Raw genomic sequence first — 23944 nt, 5'->3', positions numbered from 1 at the left:
GAAGCAGAATAACCACCAAAGCAACCCAACAGCTGCTAAATAGACACTGAGACAAGCCCATCATAAAATGTACTATGGTATGTCATAATGGTTGGGATACCAATCAGAAAGTTCTATATTAAGTACCATTGACTTAGTCACATTGTGTTTGCAAAACAAGCAGTGAACATCTGCTTATTAAAAAAAAATTCCTCTTTCATTCTTTCCTTTATCTTTCATCCTTTAACAAATTCCTGAGGATACATTTTTCTTGGTCCATCAAGCCCACAGTGCCATTTTGGAAAGGAAGCCTATGAATTATTTTCTTAATGCATTAAAAAATGTGGTAAAGTGATTTGCCAGTTTGGCATAGAACCTCAGTCCCTGCCTTGAATGTAATAGGCATTTAATAAATATTTGATTGATAAATAAATTTTAACAAAAAAGTACTTGCATTCTGATTTTTATCACATTATAAACATATCTAGCAACTACTGTCCTTTTTTAAAAAAAGCCAAATTTTCCAAGAGGGTGTCTTGCATAGCTACTGTACAATTTACTTTGTGCTTCTGGAATTGTCAAAACGAACTTAACTGCTCTTAGGAACTCCGCTCTGATATCACTGTCAAAATGTTTTACAACGATTTGGCCAAATGTTTGTGGAACAGCTGTGCTACTAGTCTGCCTAAGTCATTTTCCTTCTTTCTTTTTGGCCCAATCCTGTGATTCATCCTTCTGCTTTTAGAATATTTGCCTATTTTTAAAACCAGTCAAAGAAGGCAGCCACTGTTTAAAAGTAAACACACCACACATCAACTTGGAGCAGCTTTGTAAGCAGCTTTGCAAGCACTGAAATTTCTGGCTGGCAGGGATGCCAGCTAAACCAGATGGCATCAAGCAGTAAAATACAGGACTGGCTTTCAGACTCAGTCATCTCCTTACATCTGTCTTTGGTTTTCTTGTTTCCAATGCCATTTCCTGCTTGGATTAAATCAACTTTAACAAAACTCTTGCTTTTCTTTTGTCTTTCTAAAATATTTATTATATGTTTATTTCTATGTCAATCAATTAGACTTTTTTTTTTTTTTCTGACTCAGGGAATCTAATCTTAAGCCTTTACTTATCTGCAAAATTATCAGCTTGGTCCCATATATATATGCCTTTACATGGTGTGACTATCAATAATAACGGATTTTTATAATGGGCTTTATTAATTCTGGGTCATACCAGATATTTGCTATTTACTATAGTAATGCAAATGAATATCTGTTTTCCTTTTTTTTTTTATAATTAAGCAGGAAGGAGCGTGACTTCACAGGGAACAAGGTGGATTAAGTCCCAGGAAGCCTTGCGTTCCATTCCTGGCTGTCTTTTAGAATTCTAGAATGTACTATCTGCTCTGTACTTTGTAGAAGTGGTTTCTCCTTCTAAAACGTGGCTGCTCATCTGTGACTATTAAGGTTGCGGTGTCAAAGTATAATATGTTCCCATTTACCAGTACCAAGTTGTTCCAGCCTTGAACTCAATGAGCGGAGATAATCATGATGTTTGGGTTATTGATATTTTATTGAAATAAATTGAAATGCACCTTAGACCAAAGTCCATTTTATATACAAACTATAGGTTTTATAATAAAGGTTATCACCAAAGGGTCAGTAGAAACAAATGATTATTTCTGTCTTTTTAAAAAAAAATTTGTTTTTTTGTGCAATTCTTTGCAAATGATGGGGTGGATTGAAAAAGCCACAGTATTTGGCAGAAGTTGTCACCTCCGAGTAGAAGAAAGCATTCCAAGGGCCAAGGGATTGACTCTCCTTGTTTCCTTGTGAGATGGCACTCCAGCCTGCAGTGAGAGTCTTGGGAAGATTTCCCTGTTTCTACTTGCTCTGTGCAGCTACATAGCGTCGGTGAACCTGGGGGCATCCATTGTCTGGCAGGTACAGGAACAAATGGATTCACAGTTGGTGCCCCATTGCCATTGTCTGAAACCACGCAAGTGGGAGTATTATTACACTACTCTTGACTAAAATATAGCAGAGGCCCTTAAGGTGTTTGGAAGAGGTGAATACTGTCCTTGTTTGAATGATATTTCTGGAGATTATCTTCGGTGCCTTTGAAGAAACGTAATCTCTTAGGAGCCAGGAGCTCCTTGTGTGCTGCGTTTTATTCCGGATAGTACTGTCAGTGAGTAGGGAAAGGATGCTTGCTTCTGCGCTGTGTATGGCCCGTATAACTTCTGGTTCAAAGAGAACTTCAACAGTTTTTATAAATAAATTTGTTTATGGTAGTGAGAACATAAAATCATGATCTTTCTTTCTTATAATTTTTTAAATTTTTATTTTATTTTATTTTTTGCGGTACGTGGGCCTCTCACTGTTGTGGCCTCTCCCGTTGAGGAGCACAGGCTCCGGACGTGCAGGCTCAGCGGCCATGGCTCACGGGCCCAGCCGCTCCACGGCATGTGGGACCCTCCCGGATGGGGGCACAGACCCACATCCCCTGCATCGGCAGGCGGACTCTCAACCACTGTGCCACCAGGGAAGCCCTCTTTCTTATCATTTAAAATAGATTTGGTATTGAAATTATTCCTGTAGCCTGTATTTCACTGTAGTCTCATAGTCATACCTGTGATAGATGTCAACAAAGAGAGGATTGGAAATCTATGGCCAGTGGACCCAAAGAGCCAGATACAGAGGTTCTGCTGACAAGAGGGCTGTCCTCTAGTACCAGAGCTAGGTCAGCAGTATGTTCTTTTTTTTTTTTTCTTTTAAACTTCTAAGGACAGTCTTTATTAGTGCTAAAATTACTTAGTTAAAACCCAACCTGAACCGCTATACTTCTGTCTTTATCTGTAGAAAATAATGGAATAAACACCAATAGCTACTCATTGCTCTAGATCCCATAACTCTTTAAACTTCCTAGTGAGGGTCAAAATGCTCTACTTCAAGATCGTATGATTCTTGAGAAGCACTTTATTCTCACTGTATGCACAGCTTTCCTTCCTTTTCTTTTTTTTTATTGCAGCATTATTTATTATTATAAAGAATTGGAACTCAATATTCACCAATCGGAAAATGGACAAATACATTCAAATAATAAATGAATGAGTGAATACTGTATATCAGTTAAATGAACTAACTAAAACTAAGTTTATTTAGTTCAATCTCAAACACATAATGTTAACCAAAAAAAAAGAACACATTTTAGAAGGATGTCTACAATGTGACTCAATTTATAGTTTAAAATCATCCATGCATAGTAATACTATATTACGTATATTGTTTGTGGGTGTATACATACCTAATAAAAATATAAATACATACATCTGCATGATAACCTCTAAAATCAGGATAGTGGTTACTTCTGAATATGAAGGGTTAGAAGGGGAATAGAGTTGTCTCCACTCACCTTATTTCTTAAGCTAGGTTCTTACCTTTTCTTACCATATGAATTCAATTGGCATGAGTTCCATTAGAAATTCTGCAGTAGAAAAACTCTCCTCCTTGCCAAATAATTGAATGGTACAATTCTCATCATCTTTTTAGTCTAAGGAGGTCAGCCTTATGGCTATGGCAAGGATCGCAGAAGTATGTTATTGAAGAGATTTGGATAAACTTCTCTCAGGTTTCCTCTGATGCTTCTGTGAACCACCTCTTTGGATCCAGCAACACCTGCCTGTTGCCAGTCAGCCAGATGAAGGCAGCTGAGGACAGGGTTGCGGGCTCTCCCGCATCAGGACAGTGTATGGGCCTTGGGTTGGGATTGCTGCCTGGTGCGTTGGGAAGAAATGCCCTGATCGGGTCACTGCCTGTCACCCACTGTCACCCAGAGGAAGCTCTGGTCAACTGCCTGTCAGTGGTGGTTTGTGGTAAGAGCAGAGGGCAAACCCATCCAAGCTTGCCACCCTTGGCGTCTTTCAGAGCAGAACTAACACTGTTTTTCACTAACACGTTCCTCTGTCCCAGTGAGGTTGCTCTGGTCACCTCATTATTACCTTGTTAAATAAAGCACTTTCCTGAATATCGTATTTTTTGGTTTTGGCTAACGTAGGAGTATTGAAAGATAAGCAGTGCTTCTTAAGTGGAGAACTACTAGACTGAACATTTGAGGATTCTGATACTTGTTTGCAAAATTTTGGTCAAACCAACTACGCCTTCTGTGCTTCTGTTTGTACCAAAAAATGAGCAAAATTGCCTTCTGCATTCTTTCTGTCCCTAACTGATGTATACTGACAGTGTAAGTCTAAAGATGGTAACAGCAAGAAAACTCTCCTGAGAGAAAGGGCTCTAATAATGAACAATCATTTTATTTTCATGTTTTAGATGATACACCTCCTGAAGACGCCATTCCTCTGGTCTTTCCAGAATTAGACCAGCAGCTACAGGTAAGGACTTTTCTGCAGTCCTTCCTCTTTTCTCCTTAGTTTCACAAAATACAGTGAGTGGAAAAGTGGCCTAATTGAGAAAGACTAACCTGAAGACAGAGTGGGGGACATTTCACGTCATCAAGGTTTGCATTTCTAGGGTTTCAAGGTCATGAAGCCCTCAGGTAGTGCCCCTGTCTGTTTATGTGGCTATAGCCTGAGAATAGCAAGAACTTAGGGGACTTACCTGGCGGCACAGTGGTTAAGAATCTACCTACCAATGCAGGGGACACGGGTTCAAGCCCTGGTCTGGGAAGATCCCACATGCCGCAGAGCAACCAAGCCCGTGTGCCACAACTACTGAGCCTGCACTCTAGAACCTACGAGCCACAACTACTGAGCCCACGTGCCACAACTACTGAAGCCTGCACATCTAGAGCCCATGCTCTGCAACAAGAGAAGCCACCGCAATGAGAAGCCTGCACACTGCAACGAAGAGTAGCCCCCGCTCACCACAACTAGAGAGAAAAGCCCTCATGCAGCAACGAAGACCCAATGCAGCCAATATTAAATTAATTAATTAATTATTTAAAAAAAGAACTTAGGGTGTAAGCTCCTACTTTTAAGGAGTTTTGGAGCCTGGGGACAGGGCTGGTCCCTGCTCTCCTTGGCTATGGATGTTTCTGGGCTATTGCAGTTTTGGCCCATTTTGGATTAGTGATTTAGTGATAAACTACAAGGGACACGTCATGTGTGGCGAGACTTCATAATAATCTTCCTTTCTCTACTCCACGCTCACCCGCTCCCCGGTTCTCTGACAATTTGTAATAGAATGTAATTATTTTAAGTTAAGCCTTCTGAATATGGTCTGGTTTGACCTATGAGAACAATATTTTGTGTGTGTAGTCTATGGATGACCTATCAAAGATATCTAATTTTAATACACCAGAATTATTTGAAAGAAGCTAATTTATGACGCTTTAATTTTCTTTAGGTGATATATGGTGATTCCAGAAAGATGGCTTTAGGAAGAGGCTCTGCCTAAAATACCTGGATACTGGCCTTGGGTCAAATGTTCACCTGAGTACTTCACTTTGCTGTCACATTTAGACCAGTCTAATAGGGGTTTTGAATAGGTGCACAGATATTTGCTTAGTCACCACTTTTTTCTCTAAATACTGATTCTGAAAGCCTTTATGAGGGGTCTGCCACCTCCAGTTCCCACCTGATGTTTCCTCTTGTCTTACACTTGGTAGCATTTCCCATTTGTGGGTGCACTTGGTGTCCTGAAGTCATTTGAGTTTGGGACCCCTGGACCAGAACAGCCCTTGACAGAGGTGGGAAGAACCAAGAATGAGCCCTTATACAACCCAAGATAGAATCCTTTTTTTTTGGCTCCAGTTCTTGTCTCTGTGCCCAGTGCACTGAATTAAAACCTGGAAGCAACTAGGTTGGGTCTGAAGAGCTGGTGTTCCACTGATGGGGTGGTCCCCTGAAGATCTATCCAACACAACTCAGGTGTGACCATACCTCTTGGAGGAGCTCTTATCTCATCTCTGCACAGTCCTGGGCATCATCACAGCCCTCTGACAGAAAGCCTGCCAACAGAGCAATATCAGTAATGTAGAGATGACTGAAGACTGTTCAGGAGGTTATACTAATGACCTTGCAGCTGTCCAAAGACAGCTCTGTTCTCCTCTAAAATTTCCTCTGCAGCTATCAGCCACCGTATCTCCTTCCTCTCCCGTCCCCCATGCAGGGTCTTCATCCCAGCTCTCTGGTTCCTGCTGTCTAAACATATCCCCCAATCTCTCTTCTTCTCACCATGGAGGACAACTCAGCTGTTCCTCTGCTTTTCCGTCTGGCGTGCTTATGTGACGTACAAGCTTCCTTGCTTGGGTTCTGTTCTCACCGATGGGCTGTATGTGTGCTGCTCATGGTGTAGTTGGGATTGCAAAATAATAACTATATTTTTTTCCCAGTCACAGATTTCTCCTTTATTTTACTGTCACTGCAAAGCTATTTTATTACCTTAGGAGTCAGCTGAAAATAAGGAGTTAATGCGTTTTGAAAATAAAAGAGGGAAAGCATGTTTAGATTCATATTCCCCCACCATTATTATGGATCATTAATTCTACTTTCTTGTGCTGACAGTTTTTTTCCTTTGGGAACATTAATGGTTTTCCCTGGCTCGTGGATCATTCTTCCCAGGATTCATAGCACCCCTGGCAATTATCCAGATAATTTTTCTGTTAAAGCATCACAAGATCCCTTTGAATTTTATAGCTTTAATTCCATTTGACATGTATTAGAAATTAAGTCTACTTAATTATTTTAATCTAATGAGACTATTTCATCTTCATTGATCCTTCATGAATTAGTCAGTTGAGAAGCTGATTTCAGACTCAGGGGTTATGATACCAACTCCCCCACCCTAAAATATGGTATTGCTTTGCCTCTTCATGAACAGAGAGGACGTTCCCAGCACTACAACTAAAAGCATTTAAGTAAGGGCTTGTTTTTTGGTTGAACAATGTGATTGAGTTTGTTATAAATGTTTACCAGTGGTCAAGCCATTTGGTTAGGGTTGCCTCTGTCTAGGGCTGTTGTCAGTTACCTTTATTCTACACTCCAGGGTGTGAATAACTAAAATATAAGATGGAAGGGATTAAGAGGGGAAAGATAATACAGAAAGCTACATCTAAAAGCAGACTCTTGTTTCCATGCTTAGCATAAGCATATAAATTTAAGACATTCTGCAGCAGGAAGTCTCTATTGAAAGCAATGAAAATGCTTTATGTATGAAAGGAACAATCCATTCCATGGAGGAGGCTGTCTTTACAGTCAATTCATTGTGCTCTTATCACATAATAATGGCTCTTGGGGTTTAACCAACCATCATAATCCTCTACAGAAAAATAAAAGTTAGGTTACAAAGGCATATGAAGTGCCTTGTGGTTGTCACTATTTGCTTAAGGATGAACTGACTCTTACTTCTCTCTGCTAGAGCCTTATAAATGTGCCCAGTGAAAAATAATTGATGCCAGCTGATTATTGCCAGCCTTACTCTCTGAATACCCTCAGATTTAAATCCTACCCATGCATATTGAGTACTGCTAGGCAAGGGGGGGTTTCCCCACAAATGACCTCATTTGATCCCTGCAACAATTGTGTAAGCTAACTATTATGTCTCCACTTTAGGGATGAGAAATATGAGGTCAAATTTTGGTCTACATAAATTTGCTAATTCAGACTAGATCTCTGATTCTGAATCTAGGTAGCCTTCATTTCTTTACAGCTTTGGTGGAACCTATGGCCTGCTTAAATTATGTTGATAGGTGGAGAGTTTTTGGTTTCTGGCTTGCGAAGTTGCCATAATGTGGTTGTAGAACAACCTAGTAAAATCTATTCTGGCTTCCTGATATCCATTACACGTTCTTTCATAGTTTATAAAATGCAGCTATAAAGTATCTGTTTGGTAGATACGCTATCACCAATTTGACCCCCAAGATTTTTTGGTTGCTTTGCCAAGAATGTGGACATGTTTAAGCATGTAATTCATGGGGCTTCTATTTTCACAGAAGCCAAAAAAAGCCTTGGGCAAGAATAGCAGTGACAAACATTTTTCTCAATGTCTCTATTAATGCAAAATGTTGGGCAAGAGACCTTGGGATAAGGTAGGTGTTAAAATGAACATCTCTTTATAGGCCTCAGCCCAGGGGCAGGTGGTAGGTTGGTTCTATTTTGTGTGGATTCCTTTCCTGGAATTTGGTTTCTAAATTCTTCATGTCCATTAGGGGCAATGTTTGGGTAGAGCTAGTTTAGACCATACAGTCAAAAGAAAGGAGGTTCAATTCTATGTCCATTTGTAAGAATGAATGAAAAATCACTACTTTTCTTTAGGCCTCAAGTTCCTTCTATTTGAAGAAGAGGTAATGATTGACCTCCCTCCATTTTCTGAAGGATGGCACAATCCTTTAATAGTCCCAAGGTCTGGGTCAGAACCAAATTTGGCTTAAAATTTAACTACATTGCTATGTTTTGGAGATTGTGGTTTGACCTATAGATGATCCAAAGCTAAGCTTTGTGGTCTTTGTTGCCCCAGAAAGAGGAATATGTTTTATTTGTAATCAGGTGGAGGACATGCTGATAACTAGATTGTAATAAACTTGGTAATGGGAGTGACAGTGACTGGGGCATAGGCGCTGGCATTAGGCTGGCATGAATTTGGACCTCAGCTCCACACCTACTAGTTTTGTGATTTGGGCATGTTATTTACTTTCTGTAAACCTCACTTTTCTGACCTGCAGAGTGGACATAATATCTCACATCGTTGTGTGACTTAAATGTGATAATGAACAGATCGAGCACGGTGCTTGGCAAAATAATTGCTCAATTAATGTCAATTTCCTTCCCTAGTGAAATTGTTTAATTAATTAATTTATTTATTTATTTATTTTTTTCGGTACACGGGCCTCTCATTGTTGTGGCCTCTCCCGTTGCGGAGCACAGGCTCCGGACATGCAGGCTCAGCGGCCATGGCTTACAGGCCCAGCCGCTCCGCGGCATGTGGGATCTTCCAGGACCAGGGCACGAACCCGTGTCCCCTGCATCGGCAGGCGGACTCTCAACCACTGCGCCACCAGGGAAGCCCTGAAGTTGTTTATTGAATGAAATATTTAAGCACTAGTATCTTTATATGTGTAAAATGAAATGAGAGAAGCATCTCTTTGGGTTTTTGAGTTAGGAACAGAGATGCTGATGCCCTCTTCTTTAAGCTAAGGTACTTGGAAAACAGTATGACTATTTTTTCAAACCAAATTGAGCAATAGCTTCAATCCCTCCTAAAGTCCTCCCATCTAATCTGAGAAGACAGTAACAGGTGTCTCCGTGGTACATATTGAACTTGCTTTTTTCTCAGACAGAGTTTGGTAAGTCCAGAAACTGATGTCACCTCCACAAATAAACAATTTCGCAGCTTTGGTTGTGTACTATAGTATCTTGTTGTCCGAGCAATCACTCCAGAAACTTCTTTTAGGTCTTGCATCAGTGTATCACTTGCTATCTGGGAAACAAAAGTGGTAGAAAATGGAGGAGTCTTAGCATTCTAAGATTCTACTGCACTAGTCTTGAACATCCAGAGAAAACACTGAAAAAATGTCTGCCACTTTCTCTCTCACGCACACGTTGAAAAGTATCTTACAGTCGTTTTTTTGGCTGCTGGGGCCACACAGAAAACTTATATAGATATCTTGGAGCTTAATTTGATCCCTTTAATTTTTTTTTTTTTTTTGAGAAGCCCAGTTCATTAGGATATGCATTGTTAGAAGCATTTGGGCCACTCGAGTCCTCGCTCCCTTTAATATTGCCTACATCGACAGAAATGACTTAAATATCCTTCATTCCAATATTATATAATGTATAAGATGTGTAGTATAATTATTACTAGTACTGACTTTGACCATAATGTAGATACTATAGAAATGTCAATTCTTAAAATATTTTAAAAATATTTACAGTTCTTGATAACAGAGTTTTCAAATATTGCAATTAGTCCTGTCTGTGTTTTTCCATTTAGTTTTAACAAATTATGCTTTTTAATTTGGGGACATTAAAATGCAACATGAATTTAAGCCAGACACCCCCATTCTGCCCCCAAAATAAAGATAACACTGAGAATCAAGGAATAAATACAAATACAGTCTGCTCAGCAACTGTAGAATATTTAGCTTCCTAAATATATCTTCTGTGTGGGAAGCTGGGAGAGGAAAATTAAATTCTTACATTTTTGAAGTGGATGGGGCCAGTAGTATTTGAAGAAGCCAAGTAGAAAACGGAAACGCTTAAGCTGGCTTTGCCTCTTGTGGAGAGATGCTTGGCTGGGTCTTTTCCCACGGGGCTCCTTCCAGAGGACAGAGTCCATTTTGGGAGGAGCTTGCTATAAACCGATGGATGGGATGGTGTGGTTCAAGCCCGCATTCTTGGAACAGGAGCCTGTGGTTTCTCTCTTACTTCATCTTGTTAAATTGGTCCAGATGACTGGGGTGGATACCAGAGATAGTAGCGGCTCTCTCACACTGCCATGTAATTTAAAGCCCTTGCAAGCTCCATCCTCAGGCAGTAGCAGGATGAGGGGGTATAGAGGAAAGAGGGTGTGGAGGAAGTGCCTCCTCCTGGGCTCTGACCTCATCCAAACCCCAATCTGTGTCTTGGGAAAACGTGTTTCAAAGTTGGCTTGAGACACTGTTAAGGGAAGGTCTTAATTTAACCTTCTTAGAACTGGCTGGGTTGTGAGTAGACCAGATACCATGGCATCGAGTGGACCGGAAAAGTTGTTTCTGTGACCCTACAGAGTTTGTCCCCGAGTGCCTGAAGAATACTTTTACCTTTTCATTTTCATATGAAATATCTTTGGCTTCCTTTTCTTTGAAATTCAATATTCCATTCTTTAAGCAAGAGCGTTTGATAAATGCATCCAAACCATGGGAGGATGTAGGGTAATTGTGGAGAAAATAACAAGGAAACTTTCTCTTCCTGAAGAGAAAAGAAATTCACTATCAACATGGAGTTTATTTATTGCTTGCCCATTCCCAGCACAGGATTATAAGTATGAAAATCTCTTGGATGAAATAGTCAAAATCAAGAAATGAGAACTGAAATAAAAAGTTTTATAGATAAACAAGGATTTACTGTATAGCACAGGGAAATATATTCAATATCTTGTAATAACCTATAATGGAAAAGAATCTAAAAAAGAATATATATATATATATATATATATATATATATATATATATATATATACACACAACCAAACCACTTTGCTGTACATATCTGAAACTAATAAAATATTTTAAATCAACTATATTAAAATTTTTTTTTAAGCTGTGTTAATTTTTATTCCAAGATGTTAATAGTTGTTTTCATCTGCGTTATCACAGGCATTCTTTTACGTTATTTATTTATTTATTTTTAAATGTGAACACATGTTAAATAGTATCTTAAATCCATGTACAGTTGATTAATTCATGGGTGCCAGTGTTTTAAATGTCACATGATGTAAGCCTACTAGTAGCTCCATTTTTAAATTGGAAACCTGATTCTTGTGCTTGAATTTTAGGAATCTATTTCCTCGGGTAAACACTTTATTCAGTGAACCCTGTTGGTCATATATTTTCTCCTGATTTCAGGGCTTATAAGAAGGTAAGAGAGAGTCACTCTCAGTGAGGACCTTATGATACAACACACATACACACAAACCCACATTATATCATGAAACAATGAGAGTGTGCTATGTCATGCAGGACAATACATTTCATTACTCTGTAGTTCTACTTTTTATATCAGGTAAATTCCTGTTGGGATGAGAACAATATGTGTTTTAAAAATTCTTTGATGAGTTTCCTGAACTGGAGTAAACATCCAATGATGTCAAATGGCTTTCTAAGAACAGTGGGTCCTGCTGACCAGAGGACGCTTTGATTTTGTCCAGCAACGTTTGGGTTTAGTGGTACATGGCTTTGAATTATAAAGGGGTGAGAAATTTTAAGTTTCCTGGGGAGGTATTTGGGAAGGAGAGAAAGGTAGGGTGTGAATGAAGTGAGTCTCAGATAGGGAATCCTGGTAGCAATGCTTAGAAGATGGGCTGGGGGCAGCAGAAGATCTAATGATACTTTTTTTTGCATTAAACTTTTTTTTTTATTGTGGTAAAAACACATAACACAAATGTTATCTTCTTAATTTTAAGTGTACAGTTCAGTAGTGATAAGTATATTCGTATTGTTTTTTTTCTTATTCGTATTGTTGTGCAACCAATCTCTAGGACATTTTCATCTTGCAAAACTGAAACTCTATACCCATTAAATGATAATTCCTCATTTACTCCCCTCCCCTCCACCCCCAGCCCCTGGCAACTAATGAGATAATTTTACAGTGTTGTGGTGTGTTGTGCAATATAACTTCCCTTCTTGTTTAAAAAATAATTACTTTTGTTCTTTAATGCTTTCATACAAATTGGAAGAACATGTAGTGCTGCTGAGTTACATGTCAGGCTGGGTGTAGACAGAGCTTTTAGGAGCCGGAAACTGAAGTGACACCTGGCATCCTTTTACTCCCTGAAACACTGAACACTAACAATTTTTGGCTTTTATAAAAATTGGTACTACTTCTTAATTGTGGGCAATCTTGAAAATATTGTGACGTGTAGCATGATCTTCCTGCTGAGAACATATGAGGATACTGAATATATCCTGAAATACTTCGTAACCTAATGTCCCCTTAGCATGATCATGTTACCTGTACATAAAAACATCTTCAAATTTCCCACAATGAAATAGTGCCAATGAAAAAAGAAGTCATGGAAACATTTCCCCCTTAGTAAAAAGCATTGCGGGTTGGCAAGCCAAGGGGGAAAAGAGGACTCTCTCTTCTTAAGAAAATTATTATCTGTAAATTTCAGCTTTTCTTTTAAATTATAGCAGCAAAGGGCATTTCTCCCTTTCCATGGCTGCTCTCATCTGTATCCTCTTAGGCATGCAAACACAGACTCCTAAAATCTTCTGGCTGTCACATAGGTAACTATGCTGAATTCGTGGTTCAGGTACCTCCATGTGGCAAGTTATGGGCTGAACTGAGTGTAGTTTATGAGTGTTCATGGGGACAGGAAATAGGATGCGTTGAGTCTTGGGGCTTACCAGTATGCAAATCCTTTAACAGGGCACAGATGGTTTAATAGCAGCTTGGTGAGGGTTCCCAGAGTAAATTGCTTTCATTCCCCTCACTGTTATACCTGGTCATTTGCCAGTGCAACAGGTGAAAATTGATGAGGGGGTGGTGATTTTTAGGATTGGAGGAGCCAGGAGTTCTGAATGCCTTTGGCAATGGCTTTATCTCCTGGGGTGAGTTGTACTGTAATACTCCTGGGCACTACTTTTTAATTTGTTTCACTATAGAAAGAGATAATGGCTCCAACAGGCTGAGTTTATGCTGTGAATGTGTTCATGGGGCAGCAGGGAAAGATGCTACATAATATAATTATTAGATGAATTTCCATGGATTAGAACACAACAGATGTTCCACATAAAGGTTAATTTCATCCAAGTCTATTTCAAATTTTATTTCCTTTAGAAGATCTCTACTCAGAGGCTTCATGATAAATAGAAAGGGTCATCTTATTTATCAATCAGATTTTATAGAATTTTGTAGAACTTTCTAGAATTTCTTTTGCATCCTGGGTGAGGTCACTAAATATGATACCCAAAGAAATCTGTGTCCTTGAAGAATATATAGTGAGAGGAGCAAGTAGTAAGAAATTCATTAGTATAAATTCATTAATATAAAATTAGTGAGACTAGTCAGACACATAGTTTACATATAAAGACTATTGTGAAGAGAGGATTAGACAGAAGAGCCTGTTTAACAATTAAGTCATATTTCTCAGATATTATATAACATTTTTCTATAAATAATTGAAAAAGGCGATTAAAAAACTCTTTAAAAGACTATTAGCTAGTATTTCTCCAAGTAATGCTTTTAATAATGTGCCACTATAAAGCAGAAACTAACACACCATTGTAAAGCAATTATACTCCAATAAAGATGTTTTAAAAAAAGAAATAAATAAAATAATGTGCCACTAATTAGAACGAAGGATTACAAACTCAGGGAAAGCTAGTTCTTTAAAAATAATTTCTGGAAAGAAGATTTTCAACATGTTTCGGTTAGAAAGGCTTGCATGCTGGCCTTTGTTTCCCTCATGGATGGGAGAGAAGCAAAGACAGGGAGCCTTGTTCTCTTTGGCCACACGCTTTATAAGCATTGTTTTATTTGGGGTTTGGCCTTTCATATGCTTTGTTAATTCTTGCAAGCATTATTTCCAGTCCAGCATCATTTTTTCAGTTTGGATTCCTTTCATTTTTCTTTTTTTTAAAATAATTTTTATTGGAGTATAGTTGATTTACAATGTTGTGTTAGTTTCAGGTGTCCAGCAAAGTGAATCAGTTATACATATACAAATATATCCACTCTTTTTTAGATTCTTTTCCCATGTAGGTCATTACAGAGTATTAAGTAGAGCTCCCTGTGCTATACAGTAGGTCCTTATTCGTTATCTATTTTATATATAGTAGTGTGTAGATCTCAATCCTAATCTCCCAATTTACCCACCCCCCCATTCTCCCCTCATAACCATAAGTTTGTTTTCTATATCTGTGACTATTTTTGTTTTATAAATAAGTTCATTGGATTCCTTTCTTGTAGGGCTCCTCCACTCTACAAGATGTGATAGAGCTACAGGAACAGAAAACAAGGGGGGATTGAAACAGCCAACTGAACTATTTCCCCATCACTAATTCTCTAAAGCAGAGTCTAAGATTTCTGGGGAGAAGTACAGAATTATTAGGGGACTTATTTTTCCTCCAGCGCATGGCAGGTAACTGATCTGTAATGGGTCTCGTGGCTCTGGCTTGGGCCTGAGAATGCCCTGGAATAACACTGGAAGATACATGTGGGGAGGATCAGACCACTTCTCTATTTGTAGTCAAGTAGAATCAGCTGAACTTGGTCCAATGTGGATTGACAGTGCTATTCTCATGCAAAAACTCTCCTTCTAAAGAACATCAGTAGAGCACGATGGTTGGTAATTTATTCTGCTACAAGGAAATGGACTGATTTCTTCTTCTTGTTGTTTGTGAAGCCTCTACCACCTTGTCATGACTCCATGGAATCCATGCAGGTGTTCAAACAGCACTGCCAGATAGCAGAAGAATACCGTGAGGTTAAAAAGGAAATCGCCCTGCTTGAGGAAAGAAAGTAAGTACTGTCCCCCTGAGCACCCTCAGCCCTGAATCCTGATTGCTGGTCATGGACCAGGGGCCATGGATTGGGAGCGGCAGGGGAGGAAAAGGCTGAGCATGGGAGCAAGAGGGAGGGAGACATACAGGGAGGAGAACTGACATTCTGTGGTTCAGAGGTTACACGCATGTCATGTTTGATTCTAGAAATGATCCAAATGGAACTGTGATAGATGAAATGCTTTACAGAGTAGTGAGAGGAACCACAGGAGTGCTTCCTACTCAAATTTAATTTTTTAATAAGCATTCTTTAGTTCAGGAAATTAAAGATGCCAAAAATACCACCTAGAGCCACATTATGTTCCACGTGAATGTGCCCAAAGGCCCCAGAGCACTTTGTCTTGGGGTGAATTTTAATTAATGCTTGAATGGTGGAGTACCCACATCAAGTAAAGAAGTCACTGTGATGGCTCTTTGGAAAAATGTAAATGGATTAGTTGCCTAACTACATTTTATAGCCCAATAGTCCAGGAAGTTTTTATCTTGATAGCTTCTATTACCATTACAGTTTTGCTCTAGGGAATTAGGCAGTTCTATTAATTAAAGCACTATCACTTGACTTACTCATAACTTTATGCTTCCGAATTCTCCTCCTTTTTTTTTTTTTTTTTTTTTTTTTTTTTTGCTGTACGCGGGCTTCTCACTGTTGTGGCCTCTCCTGTTGTGGAGCACAGGCTCCAGACGCGCAGGCTCAGCGGCCATGGCTCACGGGCCCACCCGCTTCCGCGACATGTGGGATCTTCCCGGACCGGTGCACAAACGCGTGTCCACTGTATTGGCAGGCGGACTCTCAACCACTGCACCACCAGGGAAGCCCAATTCTCCTCCTTTTGATTGCAGTAAATTCTGCGGATGTCTACCCAGTGATCCCCATTCTTTCATACTTTCAAAGCATCATAGCACTGGTCGGTTTGTATGTACACATTTATTAGGGAGATCTTTTGATGAATATTTGCATCTCCTGCTAAGTGGTAAGTGTCATAAAAGGGAGGATAGTCAGGTGTCTCTCACCATCATATTCCTGAAGGCTAGCACAGTGCATGGCATGTAGATACTGAATAAATTTTTGTTGACTGAGCGACACATAATCCAAACATACTGTGAGCCTGTAAGTTTCTGCTTCTTTCCTTCTTCTTACTGGAGTGATACATGGTATCACTCCATATTTATATCAATATTTATACTTTGTATTTATATTTATACAAAACTTAATTTTTAACTGAATATAAATGAAATATATTTTGTTTTGAGAGATTTATGAAATTCGTGGGGCCCTTTGGAGACTCCCCAGAATAATGGTTGCACAGTATAATATGCTAGCGAGCAGCATGGGTTTTCGGGTCAGACTTCTACATTCACTGTAAGACCACAGTTAGCATGTTATTTTCTTACTTCCTTGCTTCAAACATAAAGTCTTACCTGGACTTTTGGTTATAGGGCATTGAAGGATGCTTATGAGGAGATCAGAAATACAACTTTTCCTTTGCATGTCTGAGACTTTTTGGTCTAAGAGTTTTCATAAATTGGTCGGAATGCTTAGATTGTCCATTTACACACAATATGAGCCTTAAAAACAGTTTCATAAAGGAACAGAGGAAGCTTACTAATAATGTGACCAGTGGTTAAGTTAAAGGAGGGCTTGTATAATCAATAGCCTATAAAGGTATCTTCCAGTGAGTGTACGTGTGTGTGTGTGTGCGTGTGTGTATGTGAACTGTGGTGTTGTGACAGGAAAAAAAGCCCCAGGTGATTATGTATTTATTTGTAAACACTTTAGACTGGAAGTACAGTGTTATTTAAATTAGCCCCATATGTAGCTTTTTTGGGTGGGGGCAATGCAAGACTTACCCAGTAAATTATATATTTTGTAAGTTCATATTTTTGTATATTGCATTAAAAAATACAATAGGATAACAATATGAGAGTGATTCATCTGCTCTTTTATTAAAACATATCCCTGCTGTTTCTGCAAAACTAATCTTACTTCCTCCTTAAAACTCTTTGAACTTTGGAGTTTTCTTGAAACCATGATGTTGTCTTTTTTTTTGTTTTTCTTTTCTTCCTCATAAGTGACTAGATGTGAGACAGAGACCAAATTCTTTGATTTTTTTTCCTTTCTTTTTTATAAAGTCTCTCAAGTTCCTTTTCTTCATTCCCACTTCTGCCATTTGGGATCAGGACTTGTTACTTCAAATCTTGATCAATGTAATATTGTAATTGCTTTCCCTGCCTATGGTTTCCTATTGCTAGAGAAGGGCACCCAGTGCTTGGCCTGGATTGAAAGATCTACCTCAGGCCTTAGTACCTCTGCAGAATGTTCTAGCTCATCCTTCGTCTTCAGCTACGTTGACCTATTCACTTTTCCCACTTCGGTGCCCTTGCTCACACCAGGCTCTCAGTATAGAGTCTCCCTCCTTCCTCTTCACCTGTCCAAATGCTATCCTTGAAAAGAGTTTAGCCTGTGTCCCTAGCCCAACCATCCCACAGTGATCAGTGCTTTTCCTGGGTGAAGGAAAATTCACTGGAATGATTCTTTGGGCACTTTTTGTGGGCATTATCAATAGTTACCCACTGAAGTTTCTGTCCTTTCTGACTATGTATAGTTCTCTGCAGACCTGGATACCCTTTAACATCTCTTTGGATTCTAATCACTGAATAGGGAGCTGCACATAGGGTAAAATACGAATAGGGGTGATTTACAGTAGCTGATGATAGGAAACTGTTATATCCTCCATGTATGCATTTTTAAAATTTGTAATTTGTATGGTCTGTATTTAAAATATGGAGTCAATATCAGCAATAAAGAATTGCTAAGATAAATTGTTAAAATTCAAAGTAGGGTTATATTTTATATCTATAAATAAATGAACTTAGTCCTCCAAGGGTTATGGGTGATCCGTGTTTTCATTAACACTTTACTGAAGCAGAAATTCATTTTACAACAGGTATTTTCCTGAACAGTCTTTGTGTTCAAGCAAGATAAATTGGGCCAAATGGATTTGACCCAAATAAATTCACTCTCCATTTTTTTGATGATTTGGATGAGAATTTCTTCCTCATCATTTAATAAAGTGTGGCTGATTATGTTGCTTCCAGTGATTGGCTAGCATACTCTGGACACACAGAGAGTCACTAAATCAGGTATTTTAAAAGAGAGTTTTTGAATATTGGAGCCATGTGGGCACAGGTTAAGCTGAACTTCTCTCTCATCTCCAGAGGGGGTCTCCCTGGACCTAGTTTGGGAGACTTCGCAAAGGGGAGAGGAGAAGAGTTGATTATAACTACTGTTTTAAATTTTTAAATCATGTCTGTTGGGTGGATAAAGAGAGTCAAACATTTTCTGGGATTACAAATTCAGCATGGGATGAATTTAATTTAAAGAATAGCTTCTGGCTTATTGACCAGTGATATACAAAAAGCTTGTTCTTACTTTCATTGGAAATTTTTCTCTTCTCAACTGAAAAAAATGACAATTTTATTGAAAGCTTTAAAAATTTACCAAGAATTCTGACATATTTACAGAACTCCTACTGTAATTTTTGCCTATTTTTTCTAGGCCTTTTGGGTGTGAATAGGTATTTTTATATAATTGCTAATATAGTAACATAAAATGTATACATACTTTTTTCAATAAATATTATAAGCATATTTATAGAACACATATAGGTTTTGTGTATGTAATGGAAACTTCCAATGAAATGGAAGTGAGGTCCAGATATTTTATGGCATTTGCTATTTATCACTGAATTGTTTGGCAGTTTTAAAAATATATGGTTAAACTATAATTAGTTCTACAAATAGATTTACAATTAGTAAAACTTGCTTTGTGTTTTATCTTGTTCAGAGGAGAGACCACTCTTCTGCTCTATATATGAAAAATTGTGCGAGGTGCTCTGGTGTGTAAAAGATTGACTTAGACTGTCAGAAAAAGATAAAATCTTAGAAAAGTCAGGTTGAAAAATGTTATATAACTTAAAAGAAATAATTCAGTGGCTTAAAAAATAATTCAGTGGTTTTCAGTGGACTCACAGAGCTGTGAAACCACCATCACAATTTTAGAACATTTTCATCTCCCCAGAAACAAACCTTGTACCCCTGAGTGGTCACTCCCCATTCCCTCCCGCTGGCCACTGGCAACCACTAGCCTACTTTCTGTCTCTATGTATTTGCCTATTCTGGATACTTGAGATAAATGGAATCATGCAGTATGTGGTCTTTTGTGACTGGCTTCTTTCACTTAGCATAATATTTTCCAGGTTCATCCTTGCTATGGCATGCATCAGTGCAGGCAGACCTCAGAGGTACTGCAGGTTCGGTTCCAGACCACTACAATAAAGCGAGTATTACAACAGAGAGTCACACAAATTTTTTGGTTTCCCAGTGAATACAAAAGTTATGTTTACACTATACTGTAATCTATTAAGTGTGCAATAGCATTATGTCTAAAAAAACATATATACTTTAATTAAAAAACACTTTATTGCTAAAAAATGCTAATCATCATTTGAGCCTTCAGCGAATCGTGGTCTTTTTCCAACAATAACATCAAGATCACTGATCACAGATCACCATTACAAATATAATAATAATGAAGAAGTTTGAAATATTGTAAGAATTACCAAAATGTGACACAGAGACGTGAAATGAGCAAATGCTGTTGGAAAAATTGTGCCAACAGACTTGCTCAATGCAGGGTTGCCAAAAATCTTCAATTTGTAAAAAAACACAATATCTGCGCAGCACAATAAAGCAAAGTGCAATAAAATGAGGTATGACTGTGCTTCATTCCTTTTTATTGTCAAATAATGTTCCATTATATGGTTATACCACATTTTATTTATCCATTTGTCAGTTGATGGACATTTGGGTTGTCTGTACTTTTGGCTATTATGAATAATGCTGCTACAAACATTTATGTATAAGTGTTTGTGTGGAGGTATCTTTTTGATTCACTTGGGTGTGTACCTAAGAGTAGAATTACTGAGTCATATGATAACCCAATGTGTAACCTTCTGAGGAGCTGCCAGACTGTTCCTAAAGTGGCTGCACCATTTTATATTTCTATCAGAAATGTATGAAGTTTCCAATTTCTCCACATTTTGCCAACACCTATTATGTCTTTTTGATTATAGCTATGCTAGTGGGTGGAAAATGATGTTTCTTTGTAGTTTTCATTTATACTTCCCTGATAGCTAAAAATGTTGAACATCTTTTCATGTGCTATTTGGCATTTCTATGACTCTTAGAGAAATGTCCATTCAGATCCTTTGCCCAATTTTAAATTGAGTTATTTGTCTTTTTATTATTGAGTTAAAAAATGTTGTATATAATTTTAGTTGCAAAACATTAGAAAAGTGTTTTCATATGAGAGTACCACAATCAGTATAAGACCTGTATTTTCATGCCTTTTTTAAGATACATAAAATGATGATTGAGGGAGCAACATCTCATTGAGGGGAACATATCAGGATGGGGGAAAAGGGAGCATAATTAATTTGTAAAGGCATAGTCTAGAAATAGCCCTATTCTGATTTGTTTTTAGTCATGGTATTTACTTTATCCTGAAATTTCCAACAAGAGGTTTTTATTATTAATCAGAAACATTTATTTCTTTATGGGCATTCCTGAAGGCAGAAGCTTTTAAACTGTGTTCTAGGAAACCTCTCAGAGATTGGAGATGGTGAGGGTGATGGGGGGCGGGGTGCTGTACAAGGGCCAAACAGGGGAAGTTCAATTTTATGTATTCTATTTGATTCACTTCAGGGTACAATTTTCTTTGTAAAACGATACCACAGTTAGAAAACATTGAAAACCAAACCTCACTTTTTTATTCTAGGCACATTTTTCTTAAATCTTTACACAGCCCTCAGAAAGCAGGTTTCCACAGTAAATTGAGTTATTTCTCCACAAGTGTTTGCAGGGTATGTAGTAATGTGTGGAAAGTTCTATCCTCTTTCCTAAGATGTCGAATATGGATAAGATGCCTTTTGTGTAATTTATAGGTTTTGAGTTCATTTTCCAACAGTGGAGATACACTCCCCGAGACTAACTAGTCTATCGAGAATTGAGGACAGGGCTTGGTTTGCAATAGGATTTCAACAAATACTTGTCAAGTGAATGAGTAGAAGGACCGAAGAACTGTCTTGGCTCTTCACTCAGAGGCAGAGGTGTGGACAAGGGGATTCTTTTTTTTTTAACATCTTTATTGGAGTATAATTGCTTTACAATCGTGTGTTAGTTTCTGCTTTATAACAAGGTGGATCAGCTATACATATACATATATCCCCATATCTCCTCCCTCTTGCATCTCCCTCCCACCCTCCCTATTCCACCCCTCTAGGTGGTCACAAAGCACGGAGCTGATCTCCCTGTGCTATGCGGCTGCTTCCCACTAGCTATCTATTTTACATTTGATAGTGTATCTATATCCATGCCACTCTCTCACTTCATCCCAGCTTACCCTTCCCCCTCCCCGTGTGGACAAGGGGATTCTTTTGTTTCAGGATTTAGTTTTATGTGAAATCCCAATATACCAGATTTCATTAGACTGTGAGATTACACTTTCCATTTATGCCCCAGTCATAATGATTTGGGCCTTTTATACCTAATTATAGGCAGTCCAGTCTTTTAACTGGAATCTCATTCCCAGGTATCTCTCCACCTAATCCTCTCTGCCTGGAACCACATTCAAAGGGACAGAATATTTACCTCTCTTCGGTGAGAGTGCCTTTAATTTTGTCTCCCTTGCTAAGGAAAGAAACTCCAATCTTTAGGGGAGCAGAATGAAGAAACATTTTTCCCTCAGCCAGTTTCCCCCGTCGTTAACATGTTACATTACCATGGTACATTTGTCGAAACTAAGAAACTGACATTGATATATTACTATTAACAAACTCTAGATTTTACTTGGAATTCATCTAATTTTTCCATTAATGTATTCTGTTGATTTTTTTGTAGACTCCAGTCTTCTATTGAAATATATCATCTGTTCTTCTATTTCTTGAATATATTAATCGTAGTTATTTAAAAGTCTATGTCTAAGAGAAAGATAAATACTGATGATATCACTTATATGTGAAATTTAAAAGATACAACAAACTAGAGAATATAACAAAAAAGAAGCAGACTAGCAGATATAGAGAATAAACTAGTGGTTACTAGTGAAGAGTGGGAAAGGGGAGGGGCAGTATAGAGGTAGGCGCGTAAGAGCTACAAACTATTAGGTATAAAATAAGCTACAAGGATATATTGTACAACACAGGGAATATAGCCAATATTTTATAATAACTATAAACGGAGTATAACCTTTAAAATTTGTGAATCACTGTATTGTACACCTGTAACTTATATAATATTGTACAGCAACTATACTTTAATAAAATTACTTAATTAATTAAAATAAGGAAACAAACAAAAAACAGAACAAGGAAAACCTTTTGCCTTTCCCCTTATTCCTAACCCAGACTTTAACTCTTTTTTGGGTGATTGATGGTAGAAATCTCCATTTCCTATAGAGTAGGGGTTTTTAACTAGGCTGATTCCTCAACCTCCTACCCCCAGGACATTGGTGATGTCTAGAGACATTTTTGGTTGTGATGATGTGGGGTGAGGGGAGGTGCTACTGACATCTAGAGAGTAGAGGCCAAGGATACTGCTAAACCTTCTATAAGGCCAATGTCTGGGACAGCCACCAACAACAAAGAGTTGGCCCAAAAGATCAATTGTGCCAAGGCCGAGAAACTCTAGAGCAAATCTTACTTCTTCCTGCAAAGGTAAGGTGTTGCCCTTTGGCTCCCAGAGGATCTGGTAAATTTATTTTTCCTGCATCATTCATTTGTAGGGCTTCAATACCAAAGTCTAGACTGTGTTTTGGAAATTCCATTTCAATACCATTTATTGTTCCTCCACCTGCATAAGATGAAGGTGGACCTTCACATCCTTTTTGTCATCTTGAAGCATCTACTCCTCTCCTGTGTATAAATGTTGGTGCTAGAACACACATCTTTCAAGAACCACTAACAGTACAGTCTAAATCACTATTTAAGCTAAAATTCTCCCTCTGATGAAGATAGTATTTTATTACACTATTATTTTTTTAATTAATTAATTTTATTTTATTAATTTTTGGCTGCATTGGGTCTTCGTTGCTGCATGCAGGTGTTCTGTAGTTGTGGCGAGTGGGGGCTACTCTTCGTTGTGGTGCGCGGGCTTCTCATTGCGGTGGCTTCTCTTGTTGAGAAGCACAGGCTGTAGGTGCGTGGGCTTCAGTAGTAGTGGCTCGTGGCTCTAAAGCACAGGCTCAGTAGTTGTGGCGCACGGGCTTAGTTGCTCTGCGGCATGTGGGATCTTCCTGGACCAGGGCTCGAACTCATGTCCCCTGCATTGGCAGGTGGATTTTTAACCACTGAGCCACCAGGGAAGACCCTTTGTTACATTATTATTCAAAACACTTTAGCTCCTGGGGGCTAAACTGCCTAGGATTTTGTCTTTTCCAAATAAAAGTCTTTAGTTAACTTAGAAAGTTCCAAGAGTTCTGGTCTTTCCAGAAACACAGAAATACTTGTACTAATGATGAATCAATTTCCCAACCTCCTACAACATAAAGAATCTCCTTAATTTTGAAATTAGTTTGCAGAAAGTTTTAAAGTTCTCTTTACCGACTCACTTGGATTTCCCCTTCCCCCATTTGTTTTAGCAAATAAAAACTTTTCCAGGCATGTGGCTTAGGATGGGGCCAGCAGATGATCTATGG

The 23944-nt window shown here is 38.4% G+C and overlaps 1 protein-coding gene across 1 annotated transcript in view; it reads left to right on the top strand.

Moving 5' to 3' along the window:
- The window catches only part of MAP3K7CL (MAP3K7 C-terminal like), a gene marked incomplete at its 3' end in the record, with an annotated part of 37102 nt that overhangs the window by 9409 nt on the left and 3749 nt on the right, over window positions 1-23944 (top strand). Inside the window, exons 2-3 of the mRNA XM_081235517.1 lie at window positions 4302-4363; window positions 15036-15151. Of these exons, the coding sequence (XP_081091643.1) occupies window positions 4302-4363; window positions 15036-15151 (178 nt within the window). The remainder of the gene's footprint in view (window positions 1-4301; window positions 4364-15035; window positions 15152-23944) is intronic.

The sequence above is a fragment of the Mesoplodon bidens genome (assembly GCF_964165515.1).
Source record: "Mesoplodon bidens genome assembly, chromosome: 5".
Taxonomy (NCBI): domain Eukaryota; kingdom Metazoa; phylum Chordata; class Mammalia; order Artiodactyla; family Ziphiidae; genus Mesoplodon; species Mesoplodon bidens.
The sequence above is the reverse complement of the archived record's forward strand: the minus strand, read 5'-3'. Positions and strand labels throughout refer to the sequence as shown.